We start from the raw sequence: 21882 nt of genomic DNA, 5'->3' as shown, positions 1-21882 counted from the left end.
ACTAAACATACGCAAATGCATACCTATAAGTATTTCAACGTATAAAATAAAATATACATATTCAATTACTGCATTTACAGATTGTTCCATTTATCCAAAAGCTGTCTTGCACGTTCTCTTACACAACCCAGTGTTCACTATACAAGACATTATATATATGTGTGTGTGTGTGTGTGACTGTGTGTGTGTGTGTGTGTGTTAATAATATAAATTTCATATAAATTGCGATTTATATATACAATAATGAAATACAAATTAAGTTTTTATAAAGCTATTTATAAAGTAAAAATCTCTATTGTATAAATCAGTGACCGTTCTACCATGTTAACTGCGATGGGTTTTTTAAGGAGATAATTTAAATCACCAATTGCCTTATATACCTTAGAAATGACCTATAAATAAAAATCATGCAGACTATTCGGATAAATAAAGCACCGTTTTTTTATTACTCCTAATTGTAGTTACTGTATTACTGTATTCAGCACATGCGTTACGTTTCTGTATTACCGTTTATTTTTAAAAAAGACTTTACAATGTGTTTGACATTCTACTGTAGAAACAAATCAAGACAACCGAGTGAATCTAGTAATTACAAGAAAAGGGAAAATCCAGCACTCTGTTCTACTGTAATAATAAACCCTATACCATCAAACAAATGACTTGTGTACCTTCATGCATCAATTGCCTTGTAAAAAGCCTTGTGACGAGGTAGAATATCAGCATAAATACAGAAAGGAAAGGCACATTGTGAAGAATCAAGTTACTGCAGAGAAATAACTAAAACAGAAAAACCAAAAAAAACCAAATATTTCTACACAGGAAGTCGTAGGAGGAGGAACATCATGCTTTGTATGTTATGACACAACCCAAAGGAAATGACAGATAGACTTTGTTAAGGTTCTTGGGGCAATATAAGTAGATGAAGGTTTGATGGAAATGGAATGTATTTTAAGAATATAAATCATACATTCATCTTGGTTCAAAAAAATCCTTCATTATCTTAAGTATAAATTACACATGCTCGGCTTGTATAAGAGAATTTCTTAGTGTAAACCATTATCGGAAGGATTCAAAGTGCCCTCAGAAACCAATATTGCCTCTTGCTAAGCAATAGCCCAGCTTGTTTTGGTTGCCTATAACAGACATCAGACCCACGTAGGCTTCAATTAGGATGGGTTGATTCAGCACAAGAACCCCGTTGGCTTTCCCAGGTATAGGATTCTTGCTGTGGGCTTTCTGTGCTGCCAAAGTCAGCTGCTCTCTGAAGTTTTGAATCTAAAAGAGGAAGGAAAACATGGAAAAGCAATTTGTTCGGTGCTAAAACACAGCAAAAACATCTTTTACAAAAACGTATTTGACAACTCGTGTCTGTCAGGTTGGTGGTTTCTGCTTGTCAAAACATTCATGTTTATGTTTTCTCTTTTTTATCTACCATTCTTTATTTTTGTTGAACCTGCTGTGCACCTCGGTAGGCGGGGTGGAATGTGAGGAATGGGAATGTGGCTGTGGGATTTGACACCTCCGAAGTCCAAATCACTGGTTATGCGATCTGTGTGGTCACCTGCATAAAACCCCTCGCTCACACCTTAAATTACATACATACTTAAAGGACATCAGGTTGCCCAGGACCCCATGGTCACTGTGAATGAGTCAGGGACCACAACAAATCTCATATCAATGATTTGAAAATCTAAATTTTGAAAGTGGTCCATCTTAACTGATTCTTCTTATACTGTCTAATTTGTGCTGCGATTAAATAATACAGCCTTAAATCAGGGTTTATCTTTCTTTTTTTCTTTCTAAAGAAGTGATTCATCATTTATAACTCTTGTGGGATAAAATGCTTACTTATAATGATATTAAATACATTAACTGTATTTGCAGATAATATATGTTTTCCTTACAAGCTTAAGTAATCTTTAATTGTGTGTTTTAAAATGTAGTTTTAGTAATGCTGTGTCATGTGGCAAATCATTTTTCTAGTTTAATAGAGTTAAAAATATTTAACAGTTCACACAGGGGTGGAGCTTGGGTTGTTGTTTTTGTTTTCATGGCAACAATTGCGGTTATTTAGACAGAACATCTTTATGACCACATCATACAGGAGACTTTTCAGATGTGCAATCCAACTTCTCCTCGGTGCCAGGCGCTATTCATACGAGCGGTCGACACATACAGGTGTCGAGGGAACTATAGTAGAACATCAGTGAACTGCGGTCAGATGAGACGTTGTTGGGTCTTATGTCAGTAAAAAAATGTTCTGTGAGCCCTACAGTGGCACGCACTTGTATCATTTCATATTAAAACACCAATGAAAATATGAGCATGCGTGTCAGATCCACGGCACAGTTAGGAGCCGCAGCTCAAGTAATAGCAGCTGAATAACCCAGGTGCTCTATATTTAATTTAGAATTAAGTCCATAATAACTCTGCATATTTCCTACTTGCTGAAGGGCGCAGTTAAGTGTGACATTTAATATATACTTCTACATTCGTTTGAATGAATGTAAAATTCTTAAAATATAAAAGTATATTTAAAAGATTTTTGGTTGTCCAAAACGTGGTCCACCAACGTTTGGTGGTCACGATTAATCGTGATTCATGACATTTGCTTTTATGTGCATAAAGAGATGAGATAACAAAATCACACAAAAACAGATGCACACATAAAAAGAAAAATGTGCTCATTGTCATACCGACATCTTAACTAATAACTTTCAGTGCTTGGACTCTTAAACCTATAATATAACTTAAAGACGTGTACGTGCACAGATAAACTTGAATTTGAACTAGTTCAACTTTCCACTAAGCATCACTAAGCCCCTCTTTAAAACAACTAAGCTTTTGAATCAGTAACTTAATTCAGTAGTTTTGTGCCATGATTTTGTTAAAAAGATTTCAAATCATTTCTCCTGAGCCCGTGGCTTTAAAATGAACCCAGTTAGAGAAACGCTGCCTTAAGTAACCTCGTCTCAGCCTCATAATGTAGTCACACTGTAAAATCTTTATGTAGTAAAACAGATATCGCACCATGCATGTTAACACAACACGTCAGTTCTTCCAAAGTCGACTTCCAAGAAACTGTGGATTCTTACTCCACCTCTGTCAGCGCCTCTGTAATACTCGTCTTGTGAGTAACAGCATTTGAGAATGCCTAAGTGAGCTCATACAATGGTTGGGTTTTGTCGTTATTAAGTCTGATAATGTGATTAAAAAAATACATCTTATATGCCAAAGGTATGGCATGAGACCTGAATGTGTTCTGTGTGTTGCGTTGTAATACTCACATCACACAGACGGCCCAGCTGCTCATTGGCACTCTTGACAGGGTGATAGGTGAATGTGCTGAAAGGATAGTCAACAGAAAAAGGATTCCAACGGGAAGAGAAAGACGGTTCTCTGAGTTTGTCCCAAAACACCCGCACACCCTCACCTTCTCTCCTGAAAAACACATAGCATGCGGGAAAACAATGGCATTAATGACAGCATTTCTAGAGAAATATACATTAAACTCTGCAGGGGACTCAACTAGGACATGCTACAGGGGTCCACAGAAAAGTGCACAAGTATGCTAAAGCATACACAGAAATTACTCAACCGTACAAAAACAGGAAGTAACGCGCATCTTTTGTTTCTACATCTGCAAACCCTTACTAACAAGTGCATTATCTGCTCAGCGATTCACAATTTCTTGCTTTCAATTGACCTGAGACCTCCCCAGCTTCGCTCCCTGCCAAACTGCCACCATTTTTCTTCAGGTCGCCTCCTTTATGTACAAGCCAATGTAATGTTTGCTAAGCTTAGAGGCAATTCCCTCCGCTCATCAGATTTTCTTTCATTCACTTTGCCTTTCTTTTTTGCCATTTTAAGTAAATAGATTTTAATGAAAAGCCTAGAGGGGATGTCTTTATTTTTCAGGCTGATGAAACCTCAGAAGACAAGAGAGCGTCTGGCAGCAAACACAGGGCTTTAAAACCTCCAAACCCTCACTCTTTGAAATGTTTTGGCACCGTTCCATATTTTACAAGCATCTTTCAGACCTGACTATGTACTGTTTCTCCATCAGTCATGGTATGAAAGGCTGTGATTTTTACAATTGTCCATACAGAGACTTCTAAACATTTTTCATTTAATACCAATCTGTATTGCATCACCCAATAAACTGAAAAGCAATAAAACATATTCAAAGATCATTTGAATTTTAGTCGTGCTTATTGACTGCTTGGTTACTATTTCAGTGTTGTTGCTCCAGGCAGCCCCGCTCAAGGTGAATATGTCATTGGTTTAAAATCACGCTCATTATGAATATATTAACCAATAAACATATTCTTATTGGCTCTTACTGTGCCGCATCACACTGCGTTTTTGCATTTTCACCAGAAGCCTGTTGCATCGTGCCTGTTTACAGTATACAGAATGAGGAAGCATAAAAAAACGTTTCTCTCTTTTTTGGTTTGTGCTCAGAATGATGGTTTACTAGAGAGAGCTGGGATATCTGATAAATGTTGAGCCTTTATTTTTGGGAGTGAGGAGTTTTCGAAATGGAAATGAAAGAAGTTCTATTTTGTTATTGATATCTGATAAACAAGTGGCATGAGAAAAACCCTTCTCGCGTGTCTCACTGAGACTGATGTGCCCTTCAGCGCAACACCATGGCAGTTGATCATAGGTAAACAGTGACCTAGCGGTCCCCCTTCAGTCTCATACAGACAGACTGGGCTCCAGGTAAAGTCAAGCATCTACTGTAATCACTACAAAGCATTCAGTGCTTAGCCGCAGGAGGTTAACTGTCCTTTTTTTGTTTTTCCGAGCTGACAGATTGATACATTCAGCCTGAGGGTGGAAACAACTGATTCCTTTACTCTCCGCTTCACTTTTTCCCAGCACTCTCCTCTTATTTACTATTTCTCTGCATTTGTCACAAATGATATACGAGTTATGATACAGCTTTAAGACTAAATAAAAGGGTCTAAAACGGAAACATCTACATTGGTTTAATTACAGTGCAAAAAATCTCTTCGGATAATTAATGACTAAAATATTGAATAAATAATTAATGAACAAAAAATAAAATGCAGTGTAAATTTTGTTGTTTTTTTTCCATTTAGGTTATTATAGTCGTTTTTTTAGTTTACATAGAGATGACAGTGCATGGAATCTTTGCATAAATGCGTAAAAGCCTTTTATGAATACATATCTCCATCTTCGACGCAAGACAATAGATCTGACCATGTGCGCAGTTGCTCAAAATGTGCATGTTGCATTTCCAGGCGTGTCGTACTTTGGCAAAACCAACAGATTCTAGAGAACACACCTTAAGCAGGACCAGTTCCTGCCAAACACACATACCTTAAAGCTACAGAGAAAGAGGGATTCTTTAGATAGAAAAAAGAAGAAAAAAAAAACATAACTACAGGGCAAGGCTGTGTCTCCAGCTCTCCCGGTGCTGCCTATGTTTACACTAACACTCTCAGACCTTGACAATGGCTGCTGAGGTCTCGCTGACTACACCCTGCTGAATAAACTGTTGTGTTGAGAGAAAAAGAGAGGAGAGGTGATTATGGGGCGGCACAAAGCCTGACTCAAAGAAAAGGCAGAAAATTTGACTGTTCGTGGAGAATATAAGGTTTTGTATGTTTGCTTAAAAGCGGAAAATGTGCTTTGTGTGTACATGAGCAAGTACACATGCATACATTGTTTGTGAGAAAGCTATTGTGTTTTAGTGTGTGTGTGTGTGTGTGTGAGAGAGAGAGAGTTGATTCCAGATGATTCCAGAGGTAAGCTATCAGTACGCGAGGGCCAGTTGAGACAGGCAGAGGGCTGGGCCACAGCAGCCAGCGGGCTGGGACATTCACTGTTTATGGTACAGGCTTGAGCTTTCACTGATCGTTGCCACGAGTCTCTCTTTCTCTCTCTCTCTTACACACACACATACACCATACACAGGCTATTTCATTCCATCACTCTACATGATTGAGAAAGATTGAAAAGGGGAGGGAAAAGGGAGGGATAAAAAAGGTGAAAAATGAATGCTAAGATCTATCAAGCATGATGCTCAAGCTTTTCTGAGACGCATTACACACAGTGCATTCCTAGAAATAAAAGCACACTAAATTGAATGTTTCCTGCTGGCCATACTTATGTACAGTATTGTAAGGACCATTAAAAGAAGCAAACGATTTTTTTTTATGTGGTGGCATATACAAATATATGTATATATACATTTTATAAGATTTTATTTTTGAAAGTCAATTTATTCAGTCAATATTCCTATTGAAAGAAAGTATTACAAAACTACATATATTGTAAGTCTCTTGCACACTCAATCCATCTGATGATCTGAATCAGGTATTAAATAAAGGAGACATACAAACTCTGCATAGTGGGGGGTTAATAACCACTGTTGTAAAATAAAGCATTTTTACGTACATTTTGTATGACCAATATCACACAAATACACATGAGATACGTCTACGAGTGTGACACTGCATTTATGCAACAGTTTGACGGCACAAGTGTGTAAATTAATTAGGAACAACAATGGAGTGGCTTTAAAACCCCTCTTTTGTGCAGAAAAAATCTGTCCTTCCGCCACAGATTCAAATCTGAGTTTGACAGTTAATCAGCTGAGCCCAAGCTTTTGCTTCATTAAAGGTTTACTGTTTTACTGTATTAAAAGTTGTGTATTATGTAGAGTAGATTATTATGAGAGAGCGAGAGAGATCGACTGGGTGAGTGTGAGTACCTGCACCTGATACAGCATTCACTCTTCACTTCAACCTCATATTATCAATAAAACGTCAGTCAATAAACGAAAAAAAAAAAAATAAAATGTCTCTTGTCGCCAACTAATGGAAGAACAGTGCAACTAAAATCAACATCACAAACACACAGTTTTCCTGTACTAAATAATACTATTATTTATATAAAATATTATTTATTGCTTAATGATATTTTAATAAACATCAACAGCCATCGTAAACTATAGTGTTAAGGCAATTCAGTCACATGTTTGTTTTGAAGTCTATACTACCAAAGAAACAGGTGTATATTAAGCGATCTTAAACACTTGTGCAACAGTTGTGATTCATTTTACACCACTAATCTTCCAGGATCGTTCCAGGGTACCTGGAAATGCTGACTTGCTGACGTAAATATCGAAAAATGATTCAGTAACATCAGGCTTACCAGATACTCATTTCCTGATTTAATACTAGAATTTAGCGTATTTTAGATAGGGTGACCATATATCCTTATTAAGGGTGCGTTCAGCTTGAAGCGGCTGCAGATTGATCACACAATAGATCTCGTGCTACTTTTATGTCAGACACCGACTGGTCTGGATAACACTACGTCAGGCCAAAGGCAATTTTAGAAATCCCAGGCAGGACAAAAAGAGGATGTCAGTAAAGTACGCTGCATTTGTGTAAGAAGAATGCAATGTTTTGTAGTCTGTTATCAATAAATAGCTAGTTTTCGAGAGAACTTGGACACTTATGCAACAGCTGTCGTTTTACACCACCACTTTATGATTTCTGTGGTATCTGCAAATGGTGACTGGCTGACGTAAATATCCGAAAGCGATTCAGTGACTTCAGGGCCGATATATGAAGGGCTTACCAGGTATTCGTTGGATCGCTGGAGAAATTTTCTAATGCCATATTACCATTTACTAGAATCTAGTGTATCAAAATAACCTTCGCGTAAAAACACTTCACGTTCCTCAGACTGAATGCCTTTTCAGTGCCACTGACTGAATGCATTACATATCGTTCTCGCTTGCAATTATCTTTAATGAGGAGTAGCACCAAGAAACAAGCAGCAAATAGTTTTCTTTAAGGAAAAGGAAATAGAAAGGATTGCAAGTTCGACTCACTAACCATTAGGCCACAACTGCCCCCCAAAATATTGTAACACCAAATGACACGAGAAAGAAGATCGAGAAAAATCGTATAACGTTAGCACGGAAGGTTTAAAGCAGGATTGACAGGTTTCATTTTTTGAACAATTTCCAGGCTGAAATGTCACAGCAATTGTAGATCGACTCGAAAATAAACACAACAAGAAACACACACACACACTCCAGTGTATTCTTAGTTAAGCTTTGCTGCAGCGTCTTGAAATTCCTGTAGCGGTCGACTGCACTTTGTATGACTGAGGACTGGTAAGTCAACACAGTAGATTAATATCAGAGGTCTGCTACAGCTGTCAGGGCAAGTGGCTTTCGGAGTGCCAGAGCCAACAAACAAATCCTTGGATTGCTCAATAGATCCTACGCTTGAGCATCACGGCCAGATTTTACACACTGCATTCATCCTTAAGCAACACTTTTTCCTGAAAGTAGAATTGCTTGATCAAAAGACAGAGACGGAGAATTCAAGCACGAGTTTCGGAGCAAGTGAGAGAGGAAGGCGAGAGAAAGACATACAAGGCGGGGCCTGATTTTATCCAGTGACTAATTTCCTTCATCAAATCCAGGAAATTCTGTGTAATATACAGTGGCAAAAAAAACATGTGCAATTATTGTAATTAGCGGATTTCACATTAATTAGTCATAAAATGTCACTATTTGATTTTTTTAACTTTTTTAAACAGGACAATGATGTGATTTTTTTATATATTTGATTAAATACTTTATTTAGTGCAGTTCTTTAGAAGATATTTACATGTTTCAGAGAAGACACAAGTACAGCTCAAGCCTATTGCTCTGTTCTCTTAAGGCATTGTGTTTCCTTAATGAGTAAAAGTTATTATTTTAAAATATGGATCTCACAAGCAAAAGAGAAACTGCCGTAAAGGGGTCAGGTATGCAAAAAATGCTGGAAAAAGGAAAGAAAATGAAGTATTGAAGGAGTATTATGAAGAACAGTGAGAAGTTTAAGTGCTCAGAACATACTGAGAGAGGGACACGTGAATAACTTCACTTGCTTTTTCAACAGCAATGTAAGTGTTTAACAGAACGTGTTTAATAAAGATTACTGTATTTCTGCTAAAGCACATTTCTTTTTTCTATACACGTGACACTAATGAAGATTTGTGTGAAGACATTGCATGACCTAATAATGCATAAAACCAACCAATTCCAAAGATTTTGACATATTTTTAGCACTGCAGGCAATCAGAAATAAATCAGCGCTCTCCATATAAAACATACAGCATTTAGAGATTTAGCATTATGCTTCCTGACAATGACAAATCAGCCCAGAGTCTCTCAGGTCCAAACAATGCTGACACATTAATCTACATGAGCGCAGTGGACACAGTCAATACAGTGAATGACCTGACAAGCACTAGCATGTTGACACATAGTTAAGAAATGGTTAACAAATCCCTATGTAAACTTAGCTAATCCACCCCAGGAAGTCAATCACAATGAATTCTGCAATACAGTTCTTTCGTTTGTGCAGTTTATACCCCACCCAGAGCACTGAATGGAAACAGCTCGGATAGATTGCAAGCTCTAGGAAATCTGCAAAACTAGTGATTCAGAAGTTATATCGGCAGCTTGGTTATTAAAGAAAGTCATATGTGTAAGGTGGTATTGGATGCAGTGTACTGTACTGTGAGTGGATGCTGCTCTTAATGTGGGAAATTGCCCCCTCTGCTGACAGAACTGCAAACCTGAAAGATTCGTTATCAAGTCTTCAATACGGGGAGGATCTGTTTAGCTATTGAGACCAAAAAAGATGCGTGTATTTAATTTAATTATAAAGTTGGATACGTGTTATGTATAATATGTACATAATGTTTCTTTAAATACTTTTATTCAGCAAGGAATAATTTCATCAAAAGCAGGAGTGTTTTTTTTAATCTAAATGCTATTCTTTTAAATCGTCTATTTATTAAAAAATCTTGTTTTATTATCGTGTTACAAAAATACATAAAAAATTTGTGAAGAAATTCTTCATGATCAACAAATCAGCAATGATTTCTGAAGGATCACGTGACACTAGAGTACTAAGACTACAGTAATCGCTGATTAAAATTCCACTTAGATATTATAATAATAAGTTACATTTGAAATTGTGCGTTCAAATGATTAACCGCAATTAATTGCATCCAAAATTTTTGTTTACATATTATACGTGTGCATACTGTGTATATATATATATGAAATAGATTTATTTATAACGTAAAAATTTAATAAAAATAAATTAATTATAATAATAAATACATTTGTAAATAGTTTCAAGATATATACTGTATGTGTGTGTATTTATTAATACATAATAAATATACACAGTACACATAATATATAATGTAAATGAAACAGTTTGGATTGAGCAATTAATCGTTTGAAACATATTAACTGTTATTCCGTCTTCCCTGTGTCGACGCATGTTATTGTTCATCTTTTGAGCTTAATTGTAAATTTCATTCTCTATGTTTGTATTTGACAGACAATAGAAAACACTGCCTCCAAGTCTGACATATTGTGATGTTTCATAAACATCCTTTTTACACTTGACTTGCGGAATATATTTTTATAGAAACATTCCGTAAAACATAAAAAAAAAAACCTTGTCAGCACGAGCTACGGAGAACACATGAGTGATGTGCAGGGTAGATGGGTAATTACCTTGTCTAGACAGTCTGGGTCGAAAAGCACTTTTTGAAAACACTGCACACTCCTTCATCCAGCCACAGTGAATGAACTCTCTTTGCACCACATTGGGGCTAAGACTCCTTCAAAACCAACATAAACCATTCTCCCTGCAGTTAAGAGAATTTATCAGTAGCCATACAGACATCTGGAGCAAACCCTTACTATAACCCATGATAAAACTTGGCCATGTTGTAACCGCTTCATTGTTTGGCTGTACACTACATTTTATCATCACGTGAAAGGATTTCCCTGTATGACTGCCTGAATACCCATCCAGTGTTCTTTCTTAAGAGGTATACAGTTAAAAGTTTCAGAATCAAAATCAGAATTTATAGACAAAGTTACAGGTCTCCGTTGTCCTTAGTAAAACCAACAGTCAGATCATTAATCACAGTAATGACCCATGGAGCACGTCCACAGATAATCAGCACACTTTTTTCACATCCTGCACTGACTGCAAATCTGTGCATACGTGTTTAAAACATGTTTTGGACAAAGCTAAAATTATGTCTATAGGAATGCACAATATTACAATTCTGGCTCATGCTGATATGCTGAAATTAGTTTTAAATTATATTATATATATATATATATATATATATATATATATATATATATATATATATATATATATATACACATGTGTGTGTGTGTGTGTGTGTGTATATATATATATATATATATATATATATATGTGTGTGTGTGTGTGTGTGTGTGTGTGTATATATATATATATATATATATATATATATATCACAATGTATGTTGACATGAAGATAATGCTTCATATTTAGCACAGAGTCCTAAGATATTCCACTCACTCAATAATTCATCAGACTGATGCTGCCCACTGGCATTAAGTAATAACTGAGGCTTGCCTTTTTGAGACAATTCTACTGTAGTATTCTACTGTTCTACTGTCCCACTACCATACTGCAAATTCGGTTATGAACAAAAGCATTTGAGGTGTCATCTGAGGTGACTAACCATAACAAGATGAAGAGCTCTTCAATGAAGTGATTAAAGTTAATGAGACAAAAAAAAATGGATAAGGCAGACTGAAGATCAATAAGAATAATATTAAAGAGTTAAAAGGAGAACATAATCATAGAACTGCGTGTGCAGTCATTTAAAAGAAAGACGTGCAGACGGCTTGAGCATGAGATTGAGAGAGAGACAAGAAAAAAAACGATGAAGGAGATGGAAAGAAATTATTAAGCAAAAGAGAAAAGAGGGAAAAAGAAAGAGAGTGTCTTTAAAGCTTGCCTTCACCCTCCAGCACTCTAGGGTGGTTTTCAGTGGCGTTTTATTTATAATTGAATGTAATGTGGGGAGATAAAGTCAGCCCAATACGGCCTGCCTCTCCTAAGCACTTCACGCCACATTACGTTTTATTCATCAAATTAGTTTTACTTGGGTTGGTGTCCCCTGAGCCAGCTTTAAAAGGTTTGGATGAAAGGACTACATTAATTTCTACCACTAATCGGTTACACAAGAGCTGTACTGACAGTTCTCTCCTCCCTGTGTTATAAAGTCCTCTTTACATCCCATTTCCATTCACATAATCCCTCCACACAAAAATTAAGAGAAGAAAAGAAGCTCTGGCCTCCTTCCCCTCTTATTCCATTTGTTAAATCCTGCTGCATTGTGGGTATTATCGCCCTGTAAAAACTGCTAATACGGTTAGGAAAAATGACTCATGGTCTCAGATTTTCCTCGTTTGTCTGTTAAAGGCTTTAAGCAGCACATTGATGGAGAAAAGTACAGGAATCAATGAGAGTCCAAAGCCACTGGCTAAAATATCCCATCATATAAAATGCTTAATTGTGAGAATATTATAGGTTACTGATCCAGCTTGAAACACCTGGCCATTCAGGGTTACTGTCTAAAGATAAGATGCAATACCGTAACTAAGTTAGCAATCAACTCATTAGGGCTGTCCGCGAATAAAGATTGTTCTGGTGCTTGCATAAAGCTTGCCACAACGCACCAGCAAAAGTAAAGACTGTGTATCGGGAAAAATCGCAAGCTGATATGTGACCCTGGACCACAAAACCAGTCACAAGTTGCACAGGTATATTTGTAGCAATAGCCAACAGTACATTATATGTGTCAAGAATCCTCTCAGAATGCTCCTAATTTAGCTTAAAAATGATAATTATTTTCTAATAGTCTAACCTTAATTTAAGTCTGAGAGAAACTAAAAAACGTTCTCCTTAGTAAAGTTGCGGGGCTAGTCCCCGTTGCTAGCTATGACAGTGTTTTGAAGACTATGATTGGTTGGTTGTCCAAGAAAGAATTAAAAGAGTACTTTTAAGCGCGGGTCTAAGCCTTCGTTTAAAATTGCAGATATATTTATATATCTTTTACCATACTCTCTCTCTCTCTCTCTCTCTCTCTCTCTCTCTCTCTCTTCTCTCACACACACACACACACACACACACACACACACACACACACATACTAAGATTTTTCATGAATACAGGCCCTGATTTTCAAATAGCTGCATCTTGGCCAAATAACGTCCTATTCATACATCAGTGGAAAGCTTATTCTTTCAGATGATGTTTATATCTCAATTTGAAAAAAAAAATTACCCTTATAACTGGTTTTGTTGTATATGGTGACACATGTTCATTATTTATTAAGTTATTATTTGAAGTCGCGGATCCTTCAGAGAGAAATGCACCTTTCATACGGATTAGAACGTTTTTTTGTTATTCAAACATATAGATATTTACTAATCCTGCACATTTATCTAGGTTAACATTAGAGCAAGTGGTCAAGTAAAGTTGCTACTACTTACATTTTCCAATAATCATTTGTGGTTGAATGATAAGCAGATTTTAGGACTTCCTGCCTGATATACTGTAATTACCTCAAGGACCAGCCATCAGTCCGTCACAAACTGATTTTTTTTATAATACTAACAGACTAATACAATTATATATATATGGTATTTATATGAATTATTATATTAATATAATTCAAAAGTTTTAATGGCAAGTCTGTTACAGTGCGCTCACAAATGCTGCATTTATTTGATCAAAAATACTGTATAGTATAGCGAAATATTATTCAAATTAAAATATCTATTTGGATATTTTCCCATTTAATTTAGTCATGTCATATTTCTCTACTCTTCAGTGTCACATGATCTATTAGAAATCATTCAAATATGTTCATTTGGTGCTGAAGAAATATTTCTTATTATTATCATTATGGTACTTTAAATTATAACTTTAAAAAGTTAATTTGTGCTAAAGTTATTTGATGAATTCAAAGTTGAAAAGAATAGCAATTATTTCATTTTCATTATAACAATGTAAATGTCATTTCAGTGCAATCTTACTGAATAAAAGTCTGCTTAAAACAAATCTTACTGAGCTTTGCTGACATCTTCAAATAAAATACGCTATTTTCAACCAGGTGACCAACTATTCTTAAGACTCAGAAACACAATGTCGTTACTGAAGCCGAACATGGATGAGTCTATCTCTCATCCTCGCCAAGCTCTGCCAGGCTGTCATCTACATCATTAAGCATGACATGCAAAAAAAGGACAGGACTTTGTAGCTATTTTGCAGAACTGTGTGGAAGATGTTTCTTAGAAAAATCATTTCTGAGCGTTGTTGAATGCACACGGCAACAGGTGGCACAAACGCAGTCAGCGTAGCGTAGTCAAATGTTTTTGTGCTTCTGTTTTTGGTTCTGATGTTCACAGTTGAGCAAATGCTACGCATTTCAGACGCGTGGAGTAAAAGATGAGGAAGTGCGGGCAAATGAAGAACGTTTAGACTTTGCGCTAGAGTTGCACTAGTGAGATGTGGCTTTTTCGACAGTGAATGCTGATGAGAGAATGGGTGCTACTCACGTCAGGAGGGAACGTGGTGGAAAGCAGAAGGTACCACTGCAGATGCGGTCGATATAGTTGAGTGGAATCTTTTGAATCTGCTCACAGTTTAGCATGACAAAGTCATATTTGAAGATGAGGAGGGTGTTCTCCGTGATGAGCACCAAGCGCTCTTTCTCGTTGTTCCAATGATCAACCCTACACAGTAACAGGAAAAGGAGAGTATGAAAAACATTGGTAATATTTGTAAAGATGCACAATAAAAATTCTGGCCACTACATTGTTCCAGTGCAGCAATCAATCAATAAATCAATAAATCAATCAATAAATCAAGCCTGATAATAACTGTTATGCTATGGACAATATCTAACAAATGAAAACTGAAAAACTAAATAGACAAAAAGCAAAACATTTCTTTATAATTGAAAGGTCTAAAACATAGTTGTATTAAATGCTATAGAAAAAATGTACTTAAAAAATATAATGTACAGTACAAACAAATTAATTTTCATTTTGACATTTGAAAAGTAAAGATTAATCTAAATTTACAAAATGAGCATGTACATTTATGTATGTCCAATACTGACCTATAATAATATAATATAATATAATATAATATTGTGCATATTCAATCTAATGCTATTCAATCACAGTTTTGTAAAGAAACTCTTTAGCAGTGCTGTATGCAATTTCTATTATAATTTTTGATATGTCTGAATTAGATGTTCTAAAATATCACCTGGTAGTTGAAGCGGATCTATTATTCAAGCACCATATTCAGTTGTCAGTTATGTTGCACACATTCTGCTTCTGCTTTTGACTATTTTGACACTCGGATGATGCGCCGCCGCTCTAAAATCTTAATGATACAATGGTATGTTTTTGGTCTGGCAGGAGTTCTAGAGTGGCTAATATTGATAACAGCATCTTTAATCAAAACAAGTTTAATTCTCTAGAACATGTTAGCAAGAGTCCCCTACTGGGCCCGACTGCAAGCCTCTGCTGTGCTGCATATAGTACATCAATGTAACTACACCAGAACTGGCCTACATTCCCATAAATCTGTCGCTCACAATTCTTCCCCAGCTCTGATCAAGCACATCAGGATTTTAAAACAAGTTGTTGGACATATGTTAATTTTCAGTTTGACAGATTAGTTTAGCACACGTAGACGAACTGTGTCACAGTATTGTTTGTATTGCAGTTATTATAAATGGCAACAGAGTAAACTTTCTCTTGTCAAGTAATGAAAATATCTATTTAGTACAAAATTGTATTCTACCCAATATTAAAGTACTGTTAAAAGTATAAAAATACATTTTTAATTAAAATCAGTGTATTTGTTTTCTACCCAGTATTAAAGTACTGTTAAAAGTATAAAAATACATTTTTAATTAAAATCAGTGTATTTGTTTTCTACCCAGTATTAAAGTACTGTTAAAAGTATAAAAATACATTTTTAATTAAAATGTATTTAACAAATGTATTGAACGATGAAGTAAATATCAAAAAAATCCATGGATAATAAAAACATGCATTCTTTAACTTATGGGCCAAGAAAGAAAAGATCCTTTTTTTTGTTCCACAAAATATATACCAATTATATTCTCATTTATATATATATATATATATATATATATATATATATATATATATATATATATATATATATATATATATATTTTTTTTTTTTTTTTTTATATATATTATTTAAGCACAGTGTGTTTTATAGATTACAAAGGCTATTCTGTTAAAAATCAACCTATCAATCAATAGCCTGGCTGTGAATTCTTTGCTGAGGTTATGAATTATTTTGCAAAAACTGTGTATAAACATGTGGGTCTGAATTATGTAGGCTTACATAATCTAAAAGCTTCAACAATTTCAACAATTGCCTTTGCGATGCTTATTCAAATATCGCATGCCTGCATTTTTAAAAACCCAAGATATGTCAGAACAAAGATGTGCGTTCAAAAATTGAAAACGAGTAACTGATAGATTATTTTTGTCGGTGTTTTTACCTCAACTTGGCAGTGAGAAGTTAACTTATGGAGAGCTTTTTTGGGTTTCTCTCTCACATCAGCTTTGGAGGGGGACAGAAATAGCATCTACATTACATGGCATGTATGCATTCCGTTCTTTGCTTTAGGTACTTTCCACTTAAGGAACTTACGACAAAGAAAATGAAATATTTGACCTTGACTTGGGTACATGCAGTAGGTGTGAAAGACCACAAAAACACCACAAAGGAACACAAACTAACAGGTCCGAACAAACATAAAATAGTCCTGGGGTGTGACAAACATCTGAGCTGCCCTTGGTGCCACAAGGCCTCTTGGATTCTACTCTTCCTCTTCTGCTAGAAGAGCAAAGACTTGCCTGTTTACATACAAGGCTCTGTGGTTAACCGTATTCATTTTGTTTCCTTTTAGTATATTAATTAAAAATGCACAGAACATGTATTGCTTCCTATATTATGAATATGTAACGGTAATTTGAATATGTTTTAAGTACAATATTTACATGGAACTGTAGATTGTTGCAAAAGCATATTCAACATTGATTTTGAACTATGCACATAATGTGAGGAAATGCACAGGGCAAGCTATATGAATGTTTGATAATAAACAAATGTGGCAAATGAGACTATTTAAAGGTACTTTCATGCAACTAACCTATATATTACACCTTTCAGGAGTCAGCAAAAAGCTGTTTCATACAACGTCTTCCATAAGAAATTTATAGCAGTCAAAATGCATGAATTGCATGAACTTCATCTTTTGTTTCAAGCCTAATTTTAAACTACAGAACTGCTCAGACACTGAGAACCAGTCCAGAGCACGGGAAATTATATATTATTATCAAATAGCGAGGCCTTTAAAGGCCTGCACAGAGACAGATAGAAGCTGACATCTGCCAGCGGATTTAGCTAAATGTCTTCTAGCAGCTCCATTCTGCTGCCTGCTTATTTCGCTTAAAAATTTCCTGCACATTTTACTTATTTACAGAACACGGAGTGAGATAATGGATCGCATCCTGGAATGAGAGCTATGTGACAAAAGACCTGAATGTGATTTGCACACTCCATGTGAACGCTGCACGTTTGCAGAACAATCTGTATTTGTAATGCGTTCCCTCAGGAAAAAGAGAGAGAGAGAAAAAAAAACGTACTCAGCCATGAGCCAGACACTTTGGACAGCACCATCTTCTGTAGGATTCACCAGAGTTTTAATATCCTCAATGCCGTGGTCCAGTGTTCCAGGCTAAAATGACAAAACACAATTCATCTTATATCACAATCATCTGTACATTAGGGTTTAAACTTGTTCTGTGTTCCCTAAAGTTACACTGTGTAGCATTTGGGCCTTTACTGGTCAAACAATAACTCATAATTATACGAGTTAGCCCAACTTTGACAACACTGGTAATAGTCACAGTAACAAATGCTATTCATTTCAGATAAATTAAGTGGAAACTAAACTTGACTCTACTATTTAGAGGCAAAAAGTATCTGTTTTTGAGATCAGTACTGTTATCAACATAAATATTTTTGTGAACCTGGTCAGTGCACAGCAAATATGATGCTTTGCAAACTATGTCGATTTATGTTTTATTATGGGTACTGTTGCTTTCCATTTTAATTGCAAACATTTTTGGTTTTGAGGTTTAGTTGTTTATATATATATATATATATATATATATATATATATATATATATATATATAGTATAACTCATAATGTTCTTGTGCATGCAAACATGGTAAAAGTAGTCCATAAGGAAAAAGATTTCAAAAGGATTAAAACCACAATTTAATTAATTCTAGATGTCTAGCATAAAGTTCCTACAAATTACAGATTGTCGTTTCAAGTGACCTTCTTTTTTCAGTTTTACTTGATGATTCTAACTATTAATTGCTTAGTGTTTGTCCACTTCTGATTTTAACAATCAATTATCTAATTTGTCTACAGTGTCGGTTCACACAGTTATGACTGTTAATGACTGCAATAAAAGTAAAAGTACATTACAGTCTTTGTATAAAAAATGGAACTGTAATGCAAATGTGAAAAAGTGTCTGTTGCCAATATAAGTGTGATGGCTTTAAGGCATAAGCCTTTTCACAAAGCAAAAATTGGTATCTGAGCTGGCCAACAGACAGTATTTGTTAATCAAATGACCTCAGGTCGGCTGAGGGAATAGAAAACATCAAAACTGCCTTTGGTGATCTCTTCAGGTTAAAAATATATGTTTGACTAAAGGAGCGAGCACTGGACATGTAAAGACTATTCGGACTGTCGTTGTTTGCTTAACAGGTTGAGGATATTCATATTTACACAAGGTGTTTTTCATAAGCACTATATTGTACCGCAGAGCAACCATGGATCGTCAACGTACAAAAGAAATGTAGAATGTGTCAGAATTTATTACTAACAAAGTGGAATACCAATTTGTGGTGAACCCAAAAATCAGAGGCTTCAGTGAGACTTCAAATAATAAAGACATTACCCTGAGGACAAAAAATCTCTTCAGTTTAAACTGTTCCGCAGATGCTGCCCATTTAGCTTTGGCGGCTGACGTTTTTGCAGGGGGGGTGCTTTCTGCCTTGGCTTCTGTAGAAGGAGTGCTGGGTTTATCTGTTTTTGTTTCACTTTGAGATTCTTGAGGCTTGATGTCTGGTTCCGGAGACTTTTCGGTTTGCTGCTCCAAGTCCACAGACTTGAACGTCTCCTCATCTTTCTCCGACATGGCGACCTAAACAGACCAGATCGTTTGCAAAGTACTCAGTGAAGTTATGTTGAAAACGCCCATAAAGTATAAACAGTAATACAAAAAGGGGATTAATAAGATGTTTTAAGTGTCCTAAGTTTCTGCACTAATCGGCACGAAACCCGCAGCACGAGTTGTTCAACATCCGAACAAATGATTCTTGATAGCCAATTCTTATTAATCAACTTATAGATCAGTTGGTGATTTCACCCCGAACCTAAATAACCAAAGTGCTGTGGAAAGTCACTAAAATGTTCATGTACGCAAATATTTGGCCAAAATGGTAGATATTACATGAAGGCTGCAACAGGCTGCTGATGACAATAAATACATTTAAAGTTATTATTATTTTTGTGCCCGTCCTCAGCGACGTTACTACTACCAAAAGAATCGTTACATCACAAGAACTCGCAATCAAACCCAGTAATTGTAACTAGCCAAGGCTATATCACAATCCCCATCCCTAACCTGCTATAACAAAATATCTTTATATACTTTTAACTGACTCAGCTGCCTTAATAGTTAAACGTGTAATAAAATACGGGCAGGAAATGTATATCTTACCGCTGGTTGCAAGAATTAAATCAACGTTCTGTGTTTTAACTACGCTTTGCGTCCGCGTCAGGACCTATTTCCTACTTCCGTGATATTCCGTGATGGGCGTTGAAGAGAAAACGAAACCTCCGTGAGGCAGCAGCAGCAACTCCCTCGCTAGAGTGGGCATTTTGTTTCAACAACAAGTGGCTTAACAATATTTTCAAGTAGAACAATTAGACAAATCTCTTAATCTCGATATCTAATTGTGGTCACCTCGAATAACCAATCAGACTGTGGGTATTTCACTTTCCCATCTTCGACATCGATTCAAATAGCCCGAGCCACCCACATTTCCCCCGCCAAGCAAGCAACTGCATTTTTCTCGACAGCGTTTAGGATTTCACACTTAAGCTTAATCTTCTGGCAAAGAGGGGCACGGGAACAATTTGTCCCGCGTGCTTTTCACACAAACTGGCCGCAGATGCGTGGTGCAGTTTACTCGTGTTCCACCTCAGACGCGTCCTCCCAAAAATACCAATTCAAGCAGCCGATCGAAGCCCTCAGATATTCAGACAAACAGTTTGAGTGGGATGTTAGGGGTTTGCTTTCTCGAGCATTAGAGCCTTCTACAATGCATCAAAAGGCTTCTCCATTCAGGTGTCATTTTCCATTCCTGCTAATCGCTTTTGACGCGCGACACGCTTCGTGGCCACACAGCGCACTTTAAACTGGCCTGTTAGAGAAAGCCATTCAACCTGCTCGATGAGATTTTTTTTTGTTTGTATGTTATTTTTTTTTTATCTGCGCAATAACAATTCCCCTTCAAAAGCATATTAGCTGCGTGCATGTGAGAGAGACACTTGTAATATTTGTTTCCCACCCCCGCATGATACAATAAAACTCAATTTTCAGATGCATAATCTAAGTAAATACACCCGGCAGCCGCCGCAGAGCAGCTTTTGCGTTCAGCTCGAGTCACAAACTCGTGTTTGCTTTCAAACTAAATACTGTGTCAGTCTAACTGTTGAACTGACTCTGGCTTTCTAGGAAGAAAGCATGATGGAGCACTTTTGCGAGGCATTGCATGTGGTCTACAGATACGCATCCTTACTGTATTCCTGTAAGATCTTACGGGTCACTAAAAAAAGTAGGGCACTCATATATTCCTCTGCTTTGTCGTATCATGTTACGCGAAACCTTTTGGGAGCCTGTGCATCTTATTGAGCATCCACTAACATTCAGTGACCTATAAAGCAGAGCTGGGAATAAAACAGCTTTATTAGCCATCATAAATCATACTTATTTGATGAGTAAATGACAGCGGTTTAAACAACGCAAAAAGGGAACTTGAGGAAATGTGATATCTCATTCCGGACTGTCAAACATTGTAAATTCAGCCTAATTGAAATGAACTGGCTCGGTGCAGCTGAATAATAACCTCCAACAAAAACACTGGGCCATGTTTTACCATCTGCTCAACACAGTTGTTAATTTTCCCACAGTTTACACGCCATAGCTGCATCATTATTTACATAAAAGATCAGCACTTTCCTTATTTTCTTTAATCAAGTTATTTTCTTTCAGTCAGCACAGGTTTCTTTTAAACGAGTGAATCAATGAATAAAACCCTTGCTAACTGAAAGAAAACAACATGCTAGAAAGATTTAATCAAAGCTTTGGTAATATATAGTGCAACAAATTATTTTTTTTTACAGAAAGTAAACATTTGTTACAAGGAGGGGGGAAATTTACAGGTAACACTCTAGAATAGGTCAAACTTGTGAGCTTAACTACAACTTTTCTTCATTTGCTACTTGTTAGTAAGGTTGTTAAGTTTAGGTATAGGGAGGATTAGGGAGGAAGAATAAGGTCATTTAGAATAAGGCATTAATATGTGCTTAATTAGCACTAATAAATGGTTAGCATTTTAGTAATATGCATGCTGATAAGCAACTAAAATAGGCATAACCGTAAAATAAAGTGTTACCGAAGTAAAAAAAAAAAAAAAAAAGATCACATTTTGGGGGAAGTTGTTATAATCTCTGTGAGCAAAGTCACTAGGTTTTAGTCCAATGCAACAACATTAACTAGCAATTTTAGGAACAAGAAAATCTTGTTTGG

At 36.1% G+C, this 21882-nt stretch overlaps 1 protein-coding gene across 1 annotated transcript; it reads right to left on the bottom strand.

The window, feature by feature from the left end:
• Window positions 1-423: 423 nt before the first annotated feature.
• On the bottom strand, window positions 424-19941 carry tprg1 (tumor protein p63 regulated 1). Its single transcript, XM_043242168.1, has 6 exons — window positions 19789-19941; window positions 18964-19209; window positions 17631-17722; window positions 14481-14657; window positions 3288-3441; window positions 424-1275 (listed from the first exon to the last, which is right to left on the bottom strand). The coding sequence occupies exons 2-6, from the start codon at window positions 19201-19203 to the stop codon at window positions 1081-1083; spliced, it is 858 nt and encodes a 285-aa protein (XP_043098103.1). The 5' UTR covers window positions 19204-19209; window positions 19789-19941; the 3' UTR covers window positions 424-1080.
• Window positions 19942-21882: the final 1941 nt, after the last annotated feature.

Source organism: Puntigrus tetrazona, chromosome 6, assembly GCF_018831695.1.
Source record: "Puntigrus tetrazona isolate hp1 chromosome 6, ASM1883169v1, whole genome shotgun sequence".
NCBI classification, from domain to species: domain Eukaryota; kingdom Metazoa; phylum Chordata; class Actinopteri; order Cypriniformes; family Cyprinidae; genus Puntigrus; species Puntigrus tetrazona.
This window is presented reverse-complemented; position numbering and strand designations above follow the sequence as displayed.

Coding starts and splice junctions, on each gene's coding strand:
- tprg1 (XM_043242168.1), bottom strand. CDS start 19,203: ATGTCGGAGAAAGATGAGGAGACGTTCAAGTCTGTGGACTTGGAGCAG. Junction 14,658..17,630: donor AGTGTCTGGCTCATGGCTGA/GTACGTTTTTTT, acceptor GTTACTGTGTAG/GGTTGATCATTGGAACAACG. Junction 1,276..3,287: donor AGCTGGGCCGTCTGTGTGAT/GTGAGTATTACA, acceptor TTCCTCTTTTAG/ATTCAAAACTTCAGAGAGCA.